The sequence below is a fragment of the Lissotriton helveticus genome, chromosome 3_1, assembly GCF_964261635.1.
Source record: "Lissotriton helveticus chromosome 3_1, aLisHel1.1, whole genome shotgun sequence".
In the NCBI taxonomy this organism is placed as follows: Eukaryota; Metazoa; Chordata; class Amphibia; order Caudata; family Salamandridae; genus Lissotriton; species Lissotriton helveticus.
The window spans coordinates 161315930-161329741 of NC_136061.1; the positions used below are offsets into that span (position 1 = coordinate 161315930).

At 47.7% G+C, this 13812-nt stretch overlaps 1 protein-coding gene across 1 annotated transcript in view; it reads right to left on the minus strand.

Annotated features, from left to right (window-relative positions):
- The window catches only part of LOC144824453 (protein spinster homolog 3-like), a 340991-nt gene that overhangs the window by 185686 nt on the left and 141493 nt on the right, over positions 1–13812 (minus strand). The window contains exon 7 of the mRNA XM_078683551.1: positions 12760–12906. Coding sequence (XP_078539677.1) covers positions 12760–12906 — 147 coding nt within the window. The remainder of the gene's footprint in view (positions 1–12759; positions 12907–13812) is intronic.

The window sequence follows — 13812 nt, forward strand, 5'->3', positions numbered from 1 at the left end:
CCACCCCTTGTTGTAAATTTTCATGAATTATAGGCCAGCGCAAAGGGCGCTGCGTGCCTAGCCTGCCAATAACAATTTATCCCCACTCCGTCCCGGCCTCCCCGTCATGGACACTGCAGAGGGCAAAGCAGAACGTTGATAGGTAGCACATTCGCGGCTGAGATGGTCCAGCTTTTGAACAGGGGGGGCGGCGGCCACCCTGTAAAATAAGTGGGGGGATGCCGTCCACCCGCGTGGTCCCTCAACTCGTGCCCTGTGTATTTGTCATCATGAAAATGTTTTCTTTCAGTGCTGATGCCAATGCTATGTCGCAGTGTTCTCAAATCAGCAACCATTTCCAGAGGGCGCTCATAGGATAGAAGATTCCCAAATATTCTGCATCGGTTTTCAACGTTGTATGTTTTAGTTCCCAAGTTAATTTTCATGACACACATCTGTATTAAATGTGTAATGTTTCCTTTAGAGAGCTAGGCTTGCAGAAACCGTACGGCTTGAAGACCGAGTAAGTCAGCACTGAGCTCCAGCAGAGCAGCTTTACCTTGCTGTTTGGATGTGTAGAATAAATGAGGCGTACCTTTTATTACAAGGAGCCGTGCCCGGGCCGGCTTTAGCGCTGGTGGCACCCAGTGTGCAATCTTTTTTTAGCGTCCTCTCTCATCCCTATCACCCCCTCCTCAGATTCCCTCACTACCACTAAGCAAACGTGCCCCTCATCTCTCAATAGCCCCTCTCTCACATACATTTCATTTGTTTTAAAGGGCTGGTAAAGGCTGGCATTACTAATCCAGTCAATTATCCTCATAAAATACAGATCTGTACTTTGCAGCAGGCACATTAACCCTCAGCGCTACTTTATAGTGAGTCAAAACTGCTACTAGACAAAAGTCCACTCCCTGTCTCCAGTAGGAACTTGAATCACCAGAGTTATCTTGCCATTTTTATTGCTGCCTGAAAGCTGGACACAGAAGAAACCCTGCAGCAGGTGCTTTTAAATTGTAAGTCATTGCTAAACACATCACCCCTCCCCCAGGTCAGTGCTCCTCCAACCTCCAGGTCAGCGGCCAGTGCAGCTGCATGGGTCGCACTGCCCTAAAGCCGGCCCTGAGTGCTTATGTATGAGGTAGACCATGGATACTCCCAAACATTTTCCTGGGGGGCTGCAAAGTTTGGTCAATGTTGTGACTAGGTGCCGCACATCGTGTATTGGAGCGCTTTACATGAGTATCAGTTACATTACAGAAGGGCACATTTATTAAAAAATAATTAGGCATGGGGAGTTGAAGTGATTTGCCCAGAATCACCTGGTTCTCAAGCTCCAAATTCGGCAGCTCTGGCCCTTACGCCATACCCTCTTACATTTCAAACTTTGGCCTCAAAGCCCTGAAGTTGAGGTTTGGGTGGGAGAAATGCCTCTGTTTTGCTCCCCCTTTTCCGATATTTCATTTTGGTTGGTGTCCGGTGTATCTACGGTTTTTACCCTGTCTGCACACTTCTGTGACTTTCGCTGCATAATTGCAAATATTAAGCTGACACAACCACTCCGAGGCGTGCGTGCGTGCGGCCTTGCCCGCCTTTGACTCCCTGTCTGAGACGTGTCATAGTCCTGTGTAGTGCTTTACGCTGCCTCCCTCCCCGGGGACGGCCCTCATGGTAAACGCAGCCAGATACCAGCGCGCAAGCATCCCAGAACGGGTAAATGCCTTGTTAATTTTTAAATTATCTGTTTGTTTATTTTTCTGTTCTCGCAGGACACAGCAGAGCTGGCACCGCGCGAACAGAGCCGGTCTGGGCAATTACTCGCTATAATGCTCCCTTTCAGAGAAGGCTGTTTATATGACATTATCTTTGGCACGGATCTGAAGTGGTTGCTTCGTTTAAATCAAAAGAAGCCGCGCTCTTCGTGTAACTATGTAATGTTATAATGCACTTGACTGCACACTGCATATTGAATCGCCTCAAGGTGCTATAGGCCTTGGTAGGCCTAGAAACGGACTGGGTTACTTTCTCGAGGTGCCCTAGGATTGCAGAGTGCATTTGTGCCTGCCTCTTAGGCGCCCACCTCACTTCGTAGAACAGTAGGGGAAGGGCCGGACTGGCCGTACTGGGCATCGGGCATTTCCCAGGAGGCTGGATGAGTGGGGGTCGGTTTTGCAGCGGTGGGGGCTGGTTTTGCAGTGGTGCTACAATATTGGCCCCCAGGGACAAAAGCAGCAGTGCTTCACACTTGCGCCGCTGCTCCTCAGGGGGCTGGTTTGACAAAATTGCCAGGGCTGCTTTCGGCTCCCAGTCCGTCCCTGGGTAGGGGACGTAGAAGCTGGTGTCGCCTCTTCTGTTATACCCATTGAGCAGATGCACATATTTCCAGTGGCGTAGGTAGCTCTCAGACGCGGCTGGTAGTGGGAGTACCTGCCGGGTGGTGACGTGGGGAGGGGGAGGGGCAGGGTGGTGGGTAGTAAGGGGCCGGCTCACAGAACACTCGTGGAATGAAGGCCGGCAATCTTCAGTGGAAATGCTGCTCGGGGTCTGGGCTACAAGTAACCCAAAGCACAGCCTCAACGATCACCAAGAAGCATATGCACTTGCAAATGTGCACATTGTACAGGGGTTTCGGTTTCACGGTTCCCACGAGGGCTCCAGGTCTCAACTTTGCTGGGAGCTTGGTCAGCCACTGGGAAGTGTTGAAACCCACCTCCTGTGTTGCAAATTCTTCGGAGTCCGGCTGGAGATTCGGAGATGCAACCGCTCAGATGCTTCTTTGGTGCCTGCCACGCAGGGGAGTAACTCCTTTACTCCAAGGGAGATTCTTCAGTCATCTAGCGTCATGCAGATCGTCGAAGTTCCAGGATTCAATATCAGAGTTTTGTCCAGGTAAATCTGAGGTCCTGTAGTCAGGGGTTCCTACTTTATACCCAAGGAAGGGGTGGAACAAACTCTGGGGACCCACCTATAGGATGGTTTGGAGAGAGGGGTGGCTACACCCATTTCCTTTGTCCAGTTTCGTGCAAGAGCAGGGGCTGGTAGCCCCAGCAACCGGTTTGAACTGGGCTATGCGCAGAGACTCCAAATGTGTCCCCAGTGCAGACTTCAAAGCACTCTTGCAGTGCCCCCACCCAGCCCCAATACACTAAAGCCTGTCTGGGAGGTGGTGACACCTCCCTGTGAGAGGAAGCCTATTGTCCAGGCCTCTCCTGCCGGAGATTCTTCCAGCAGCAGGAGGCCAGACTTGTGTCTGTGGCTGCAGCATCCATTTTGTAATGCCAGAGTTAAGGAAGGCTGGTACCGGGTAGCCCGGTGCCCCACACTAGTGGTTCTACCATGGAGGAATCATACCTCCCACACCAGTTACTGATGTGGGGGTATTATTCCAAGGTGTTTGACACCAAACACGTCATGGTTCTGTGCAGCCATTTTATAGTTAGCATTTACCGCGAGGTTATAATGCACTTAAGAGTATATGGTCTAGACTGCATCACTAACACCACCGGAAGAGAGATTCCGAAGGCTGCAGAGGGCTCTGCTCGTGCATGGGCACCCTCTCACACAAAACCCAGCACCCTGCCTTCAGAATTGATAAGGCCTGCCAGAGGGGTGACTGATAGGTTCATATGTGTTGTGATAAGGTAGATATCTTAGTAAGGGGTGCATACACCACCTTACACAGGCTGCTGTAGCAGACCTGTTGTGTCATTTTGCATGGTCTCTCAGGGGTGGCATAATACATGCTGCAGCCTCTGAGAGGCCTCTGGGGTACCTATGCCCTGGGTATATAAGATACCATATACTAGGGACATATAAGGGTACACCAGAATCCAATCTGTGGTGTACCTAAAGTACATGCAATCATTTTAGAAAGGAAGCAACTAGGCTGGGGTCCTGGGTAGCAGGGCCCCAGCCAGACTAAAGTCGAAAAACAGTGAAACATCAGCAAAAAGTGGGGGTAACTATAAGAAGCAGATCCTACTCTCCTACATAACCCCTCACCCCCCCAACGCAGGGACATTAAACTAACCTTGGCCAGTTGAGTCTTCATGTTCTAAATGGAAATATCTGGAGAGTCCATCTGTATTGGCATGGTTACTCCCAGGTCTAGGTTCCACTGTATAGTCCATCCCCTGTAGGGAAATGGACCACCTCAAAAGTTTGGGGTTTTCACCCTTCATCGGTTTTAGCCATGAGAGGGGCTTGTGGTCTGTCTGAACAATGAAGTGAGTGCCAAACAAGTATGGCCTCAGCTTCTTCAGAGCCCAAACCACAGCAAAGGCCTCCCTCTCAATAGAGGACCAACGTTTCTCTCTGGCGGTCAGCCTTCTGTTAATAAAAGCTACTGGCTGGTCCTGACCTTCATCATTCAATTGTGATAACACAGCCACTACCCCCAACTCAGACGCATCTGTTTGGCCAATGAATTCTCTGGAGTAGTTAGGACTTTGCAGAATGGGAGAAGTGCACATGGCCTGCTTCAGGTCATCAAATGCCTTTTATTTATTTAGTGTTATTTTATATATCGCGAACATTACCCAAAGGTGTCGGAGCGCTTTACAAAAGAACCAGTTGCTTTACATAAGGACTTTGGATTACATGAGTTACATAAGAGATACAAACAGAAACTTCATGAGTGCACCAGGCAGTCTGACTTGGAATCAGAGAAAACATGTCTATATTGATTGAGCACCTGTCTGCAATCAGCTTGCTGCAGGGCATTGAGGTTGCCTGCCAAGGCTACACCACTTACTGACCCATCATCAGGGTTCTGTGAGAGCAGGTCAGGGAGTGGATCACTCTCTTCCTCCTTTCCCTCATAAGTAGCCGTGAGCAAGCCCATGTCTGCCCTGTCAACATATGGTTTCAGTCTGTTGACATGGAGTACCCTATGGGGGCTCCTGGGAGTTCCAAGGTCTACCAAGTAAGTAACATCTCCCTTCTGTTTAACAATTGTATGGGGGCCACTTCATTTGTCCTGGAGGGCTGCTGGGGCCACAGGCACCAACACCCAGACTTTCTGCTCCGGCTGGTAAACAGTCAGCACAGCCTTTTGGTCATGCCAGGCCTTTTGCAAGTCCTGGCTAGCTTCAAGGCTTTTGGTGACCTTCTTCGTATACTCTGCCATCCTGGAGCGGAGACCAAGTACATAGTCCACAATATCCTGTTTGGGAGGTTTGAGAGGTAACTCCCATCCCACCTTCACTAGACACAATGGACCCCTAACAGGATGTCCAAATAGAAGTTCAAAAGGGCTGTAACTAAACCAACCCCCTTCTGAGGAACCTCCCTGTAGGCAAATAGAAGGCAGGGCAAAAGGATGTCCCATCTGCGCCTAAGCTTTTCTGGGAGACCTTTAATCATGCCCTTTAAGGTTTTGTTGAATCTCTCAACTAAACCATTTCATTGTGGGTGATAGGGTGTGGTGAATTTGTAATTCACTCCACACGCCTTCCACATAGCAGTCAAGTAACTAGACATGGAGTTTGCATCCCTGTCTGATACTACCTCCTTAGGGAAACCCACCCTGGAAAATACTCCCAGAAGAGCTCTTGCCACCACAGGAACTGTGGCGGTCCTAAGTGGAATGGCTTCTGGATACCTAGTGGCATGGTCCACCACCACCAGGATACATGTGTGCCCAGAGGCTGTCTGAGGATCCATGGGACTAACTATATCAATCCCAACCCTCACAAAGGGAACCCCCACCACAGGTAGTGGTCTCACGGGGGCCTTTGTGGTACCACCTGCCTTACCACTGGCTTGACAGGTTACACAGGAGTGACACAACTCCTTGGTGTCTTCAGACATATGTGGCCGATGAAAGTTAGGGACAATCCTGTCCCAAGTCTTGTTTTGGCCCAGGTGACCTGCTAAGGGAATATCATGGGCTAGTGTTAATAGGAAGCCCCTAAACTTCAGAGGTATGACCAACCTCTGGTGGCTCCAGGCTTGGGGTCTCTACCCTCTGAATATAGGAGCCCATCATCCCAATAGATTCTATGGGTTACACTAGCATTCCCAGCAGCCTCAGCAGTAGCTTGCTGTCTGAGGTATTCAAGAGAGGGGCAGCTTAGCTGCTCCTGGCTCAGACCTGCCTGGAAGACCCCCCCCGTCCCCAAGAACTCAACCTGATCAGGTTTAAGCTCATCTGGGACAGTTCCTTCTTCAGGACTAAGATCATCTCCCTCAGGAGACTGATCGTACTATGAGTCAGGGGGTGGCACTGCCTTAACCCTAATGTTCCTCTTCTTGGGAGGTACCTGGTCCATTCTTCCAGAAACCAGGGCCTGTTCAGTTTTAGACATTTTGGCCTGTGACCTGGTCACAGCAAACACATGTGCAGGGATTCCTAGTATTTCTGCATGAGTCCCGAGCTCCACTTCAGCCCAAGTTGAAGTCTCTAAATCATTGCCAAGCAAGCATTGAGCAGGGAGGTCTGCACTTACCACAACCTTCTTAAGGCCAGTTACCGCTCCCCAGGAGAAATTAACAACTGCTCAGGAATGGTCAGTACTGACATTGCTAGCATTGGTCACTTGGTACATCTCACCAAGTATCATCTGCTCAGGAGCCACACGATCTTGTGTCACCATTGTGACGCTTGCTCCTGTGTCCCTGAACGCCAAAGCGTCTTTTCCATTTATCAAAGGCTGCTGTCTGTATTTGCCCAGATTACTGGGACTGACAAAGGAGGCCATATCCATGCCTCCATCACAGGTCAGTACAGCCCGAGTTGGAACTCTGACTAGGCCAGAGTCCATCTCAGAGCCCAGGTTTAACCCTACTACACCCTTATTCTGAGTACCACCACTTGGAGCTGAACTTGGGGGAACAGTTGCCTTAGGGGCAACAGTGGCTGGAGTTGAGTCTTTGGGCGTGGTACAATCACTAGTCCAATGGGTTTTCTGCTTACAGATTTTACACCATGGTTTCTTTGGGCCTTTTCCTTTGTTAGATTGGGACTCCTCACCAGGTGCAGATTTTGGGGACCTTGAGAGGACTTCTGGTCTTTACCCTTAACCCCACCCTTATCAGAGTTCTTATAATCTTGCTTCTTGGAGTCACCTTGGTTCTGAACCTTATGCCGCACCGTGGTTCTGCCCCATTTGTTTGCCTTCTGACCCAAAGTCTTGGGGAGAGATCAGATCAGAGTCCACCAGGTACTGATGCAACAGCTGAGTTTGACAATTATTAAAAATCTGCTCCCTCATAATCAAATTGTACAATCCTTTAAAATCACACACTGTAATTGCAAGTAATCAGCCTTCCATAGCCTTAGTAGCACAATCTACAAAGTCAACCCAGTCTTGAGTCTGTGCCTTTTGGGTGTCTCTGAACTTAATCTTGTATTGCTCAGTGGTTAAGCCAAACCCATCAATCAGAGCACTCTTCGAGACAGTATAATTATCAGCATCCTCTTCTCTCTGCCTTTGTCTGCAAAGGAGATCTACAAGATTGCTGCCCACTGCTCCTGAGGGACCCTCTGTACTTTTCAGGCCCTCTCAAGTGCAGTTATCCATTTGTGGATGTCATCCCCACTCTGATAGGGAAGAACAATCTTATTCAGGTTCCTATGGGCATGAGTATGTTCTCTACTTCTAGTGACACTGATGCTGCCACCATGGGACTCCAGGCCCAGCTTTTTAAAAGCTCTCTGGAGATTCAGGGATTCCCTGTCTAAAGTCAACTGTTCTTTCCTGATTCAAGGTTTTTCTTTCTCAAATGCAAGCAGTCTACAATTTCTATCATGGAAGGACTCTCTCCTGTAGGAGGCTGAGGTCCTATGAGAGACAGAGGTCCCTACAGATGAACCAGAATGGGTAGATTCCTGAGAAGGGGATCTAGACCTTCTAGGCATGCTGCTAACTGTTCCTGGAGGGGTGAAGAGAGGCCCCAAGGGGTTCTCTCCTTCCTCCACTGGGAGAGTTGGATTGTCCAGACTAGAATCATCATGCTCTTCCTGGGCAGCATCAAGGTCGAGCTCCTGGAGGTTTTCACCTCTTTGCCTTTCCTCTTCTGCTGCCCCACCCAACCTGCCTGTCTCATCAGACCCAGAGGTCCTCCTAAGATCATCTAAAAAATACCTCTATGAGGCGTTGGGCCTTAGGGTTTTTCCCTGTCTTCAATTTCCTAGATGCACACATGTTCCTCAATTCTGGAAATGGGACATGGTCACACTTAGTTAATCTGGAGCCACTGACTTCAGCCTTGGAAGACATACTAGTGTGGTGTCTGCATCTACCTACTCTAGTGGGACTACTTAACTCTTTCTTGAGTTGGAGAAAGGGTGTGCTAGACCCTTGACACCCAACTCTAAGTTCAGTAGAACTTACTTTACCCTATTCTTGATTTATATGTACCTATGTACCTACAGTGGGTTTCAGTTAGTCACTCAATGAGATGATCTGGTAAAGCAATAGCAAGCTTAAATCCAACCGCTGCACACCAATGTGAGAAGTTGGCCTGGCATATGCTGTCCACTGGTTATACTGGGCACCTTGCACCAGTCCAAACAACCCTGATTGATGATATGTTAAGACAACCTTTATTGAAAGCTATCCTAGTGGTAGCTATGGAGAGCAGCCTTCAGGCTAAGTCTTGAAGTAGTGGAAGGCAGCTTGGTTTACCTCATCATAACCTTTTGAATGCCTAAATGAAAGGAGAACTACACCAGGTATCTATATAAAATATATGTATTTATTACTAAACACTCTCTGGTAATCTCTTTATGAGATTACAGAGTCAGGTACACAATATAAACACAATAGAACTTAAATAAATAGCACAATATACAATGGGCCCCACGGGGAGACCAAACCATGGGGGACATCCTAGTGGTGAAAGGGACCGCCCGCCAAAAGGGCGGGGATCCCGTGGCCAGCATTAGGATGCGCCCGCCACAGTGGCGTGCACATCCAGCATTCTTACCATTGTGGCGGGTGGTGCACTCAGCACCGCCCGCCACAATGGCAGTAAGGCATGCTGTGCACTTCCATACACAGCATGGCAGGCACCGCGCGGTGCCTGCCATGCTGTGCATGGAACTGCTGGGGGGTACCATAGGTACCCCTCATGTGCACCCCCCACCCTACCCCGGAGTCCATGGGGGCCCGCATTGGACATTGGACCTTATTTAAAGTTTGGTGGACAGGGTAATCCATCACAGAAGTGGCAGTTGTCCCGTCCACAATCATCATAACCTGCGGCATTTTTAATAGGGCAGACAAAATATCTGCCACATTTGTGGCGGAGTGTCCTATCACCAAAATCTAAATAAGGCCCATAGCCTTTGTACATGGAATAACATGGCACACCTAGGTAAGGGAACTGAGGAATATGGAGAAACTGATGTGGAAATTATGTTTCTAGGTCCTGCCACATCAGGTCCCGCCCAGTGAGGAGACATGTTTATGTTCACTTTACCTTCTGGTCTATACAATACAAGTCATGCGTGACATCTGTTTTGGAGCAGGTTAAAAGTGTCAGTCACATACACTACAAAATGCATGCAAAGCTGGCATATCAAAATGATTGAATGGAAATATAAAAAGATTTGAGGGTTTGATGGTTTACAACGTCGTGTTACATGTGTGAGAATACATGGCATGTGACATTAGATTGGGCCACTGTTCTTTATCCAATAAAGGCAAGAAACAATCACGCCAGTTAATCAATCAATCAGGACTTGTAGAGCGTGGCTAATCACCAGTGGGGGTATCTAAGTGCTGGAATTCTGCTGCTGTCAGTCGAAGAGTCATGTCTTGAGTCCCTTTCTAAATTCCGTGAGCGAGGATGCTGTTTGGAGATGGACTGAAGGTCATTCCAAGACTTGGCGGCAAAATAGGAGAAGGAGTGACCTCCCCGTAACTTTGACGGATGCAAGGAGTGTGTGCAAGGCAGGTGGAGCACAGGTGTCTGGAGGGCTGGTGGTAGTTCAGGCGGTTGATGTATGTTGGTCCTTGTTCATGGAGGGCCTTGTAGGCATGTGTCTGCATCTTGAACTGGCATCTTTTCTGGATGGGGAGCCAGTGGAGATTCGTAGGTTGGAGGGTGATATGGGTCCTTTTGGGGAGGTCCAGAATGAGTCTTGCAACTGAGTTGTGAATGGTCTTGAGTCTCTTCAGGAGTTGGGTGCAGATTCATGCATAGAGTACGTTGCCCCAGTCCAGTAGGACTGGGGCACCGACAAGGACTTGCTTGGCGTTCTTCTTGGTGTCAACGTGGAGCCATTTGAAGATCTTTCAGAGCATGCCAAGGGTGTGGTAGCAGGCAAAGGTGATTGCATTGATCTGGTGTTTCATGGTAAGTTTGCTGTCTAGGTTGTGGGCGTAATCTGTTGGTGAGGGTGTGGGTCCTAGTTCACAAGGCCACCAAGTGTCGTTCCACAGGGAGGTGTTGTTTCCAAAGATCAGCACTTTGGTCTTTTCCATGTTGAGCTTCAGGTAGTTCGTCTTCATCCAGTCAGCGACGCCCTTCATGCTGTTGTGGAAGTTGGTCCTGGTGGTGGAAGGATCTTCTGAGAGTGAGGGGATGAGTTGGGTGTCATCTACGTAGGAGAATGTGTTGATGCCATTGGTTCTGAAGATGTTGGCCAGGGGTATCACGTAGGTGTTGAACAAGGTGAGGCTGAGGGATGATCAACCTTGTGGAACACTGCAGGTAATGCTCTTGGGTTGGGACATGAATGGAAATAGGCAGATCCTCTGGGTCCATCCTGTTAGGAAAGATGCGATCCATCGAAGGGCATTTCCCTGGATCCCGATATGGTGAAGCCTCCTGATGAGGGTGTGGTGGGATACTGTGGGATACTGTATTGGACGCTGCTGAGAGGTCGCGGAGGATCAGGGCCGCTGTGTCACTCCAGTCGTCTGTAGTGGTGATCAGGGTGGTCTTGGTGCTATGGTTGGTGCTTAAGCCTTTCTGGGATGTGTCCATGAATTTGTTGTTCTCTAGGTGTTTGGTAAGTTGTTGGTTGATGGCCTTCTCAAGGACTTTTGCGGGGAAGAAGGAAAGAGAGATGTGATGGTAGTTCTTGAGTTCACTGGGGTCGGAGGAGGGTTTCTTCATGAGTTGTCTGCCCGCTGCATATTTCCATTGCTTGGGGTATGCGGGCGTGGTGATGAATGTGTTTAGGATGGAGATGAGCTCAATGCTGATTTTCTTGCTTCCAAGATTCGAAAATTGGTGGGCACAGGGGTTAGAGGGTGCTCCTGAGTGGGTGCAGTTCCTGATGGTCATTGTGTTCTGTGTGGTGAGCTGTTTTCATGCTGAGGGTTGTCGGTAATATCTGTTGTCATGAGAAGGCTGTGGGTATTGGTGGGTTGGTGTTTGAAGTTGCTGTAGGTGATTGATGTCTTGTTATGGAAGTAGTCCATCAGGGTGTTACAGAGTTCCTGGGATGTGCGGAATTGCATTTTCGGTGGTTGATAGGCAAGAGTACTCTCTGACAATTTTGAAGAATCTCTTGTTGGGTTGGAGCTGGCCTTGATGCGGTCTGTCAGGGCATGATTTTTCATGTCTTTCAGGAGTCCATGGTATTTGTTAACAGCTGCTTTGAAAATAGCTTCGTCTGTGGGATTTTTGCTGATGCGCCATCATCTCTCTAGATGTTTGCAGTTGGGTTTCTTGGTCCTGAGTACTGGTGTGTACCAGCTGGCTTACTTGGTGGATCTGATAATCTTGGAGGGCTTGATCAGGGTGACTCTGTCGATGCAATTGGTGATCCAAGTGGTGAGGTTTGTGACAGCATTTCCGAGGTTGATTGAAGGGTCAGGATGAGTGGTGTTGAGGGTGTGTGTCCATTGGATTTCTGTCACTTTGGACCAGCTGCGGTGGAAGGAGCTTCGGGTCTTGGTGGTGGTGCATGGTTCTACAGCTATGGTTTAGTGGATGATGGCGTGGTTAGTCCAGATGAGTTCTGTGACATGGCTGTGCTTGACTCTGTCACTGGCCGTGACGCTTAAGTCCAGCGTGTGGCCCTGCGCTGTGCGTGGGGTCAGTAACCTGTTGCGTGAGGCCAATGTTGCTCATGCTGTCCAGGAGGTTGATGGTGTCTTGGAGGTCGCTGAGGTGGAAGTTCAGGTTGCCGAGGTAGATGTAGTATTTGTAGTCGATGGCGAGTGGGGTGATGAATTTGCAAATGGTGTTGTAGAAGACGGTATGGGCCTGCTGGTCTGTGTGTGAGGGTGCCACTGATGGTTGTTCTGTCTTCAGTTTGGAGTTGGAAGTTGAGTTGCTCCATGATTGGCATAGTGTTGTCTTCGGTGGTGGTACAGCCGAGGTTGTTTTTGTGGATGATGGTATTGCCACTGGTGTATCATCTTGTATCTGTTGGGTGTTGCGGGTAATCTGAACGATGTGAGGCAGCAATTGTTGAGTCTGGAGTCCAGGGCTCAGAGTTCTTGAGCACCATATCTGTGGGTGGTCAGTGGGCCAGGGTCCTTGGCACTGGGAGCGGTCCAGGTGCCAACAGCCAATGATTCCCAAAACATGAATTTGCTTTTTTAAAGGATTTATTTACTCTTACAATTACACCATTATGCCAAACCTTTAAGTGTGAATAAATCTGCAGAAATGGAGAGGCTCTGAGGGCCTCCAAATGTATGAGGTGGTGGACACCCACAAACAAGCAACTTTTGTGTATCCATAAACGTGTTACAGGTAGTTTTCCATCATGAACACAGATGGAGATGTGATCCACGAGCTCAGGTAAATTTATATCAATAGGAATATGTAACGCCACTTAAGCGATAGGCAGTCTGCCATTGGTGGTCTCACCTGTCTAAAGGACTGCAGAGATCCTGGGTGCAGGAGGAGCCGAGCACTATCCGGGCCCGCGTCAGAAACACAGGGGCCCAAAACCCAAGGGCGCCGGACACAAACGCCATGGCCGTCACACCCAACGAGGACCAGACGAAGCTGCGGCTGCCAAGAAAGGAAACACAGAATCTGTGAGGTTTTTGGAGAAAACACATGGTACACACATCTCTAGGCACCAGTCGGGGCCTTCCAATATGCACTGTTTACCACTTGTGTACTATAGAATGGAGCAAATGGTATTTGCACCAGGTCAAATATAACACAAACAGGTTTCACACTATTATTCTTGCTTTTAATGAATAAGAATTGGAGAAACTACACATTTTCTACTTTTCGAATGTTAAAGATGTTTGAGGCAAAAATGAGTTTATTCTTGTTTGTAGTACATAAGTAGCAAACATAATGTAAAAGTATTCCTTTTTCAATATATCTCTTACATATTTAAAATATTTTATAAGCAATAAGTGTTACATGTGGTTTCACAATTCGGTTCCTGATTTTTGTCATCATGCAAACACCTTTCTGCAAAGCGGTAGGCTGACAAAATATCGAAAATAAAATATCGATATGCAATAATATCGATGTTTTAATATCGATGGTATAGTATATCGATGTGCCATAATATCGACAGACAGAATATCGAGATTAAGGTATGTATGTTAGTAATATCGAAATTTCGTTGTTTAGTGTTATGTATTTTATTTTGTTGTTTATATGTTTGCTAAATATGTTTAGAAATGTATGTTTGAAAATTTGTAATTTTGTTAACATTTTGCGTTTTAGTATTAGAGCGGGTTGTGGGTTTATAGGGGAATAGGGTGGGAAGTAATTTAATAATAATTAATTAATTAATATATGTTTGTAAATATTTTTAATTATTAATTAATTGGTAATTAATTAATATTAATTAGTTAATTAATTAATATAATTTTGGACATATTTTTAATTAATAATAATTAGTAATTAATTAATATTAATTAGTTAATTAATTAATATAATTTTGGACATATT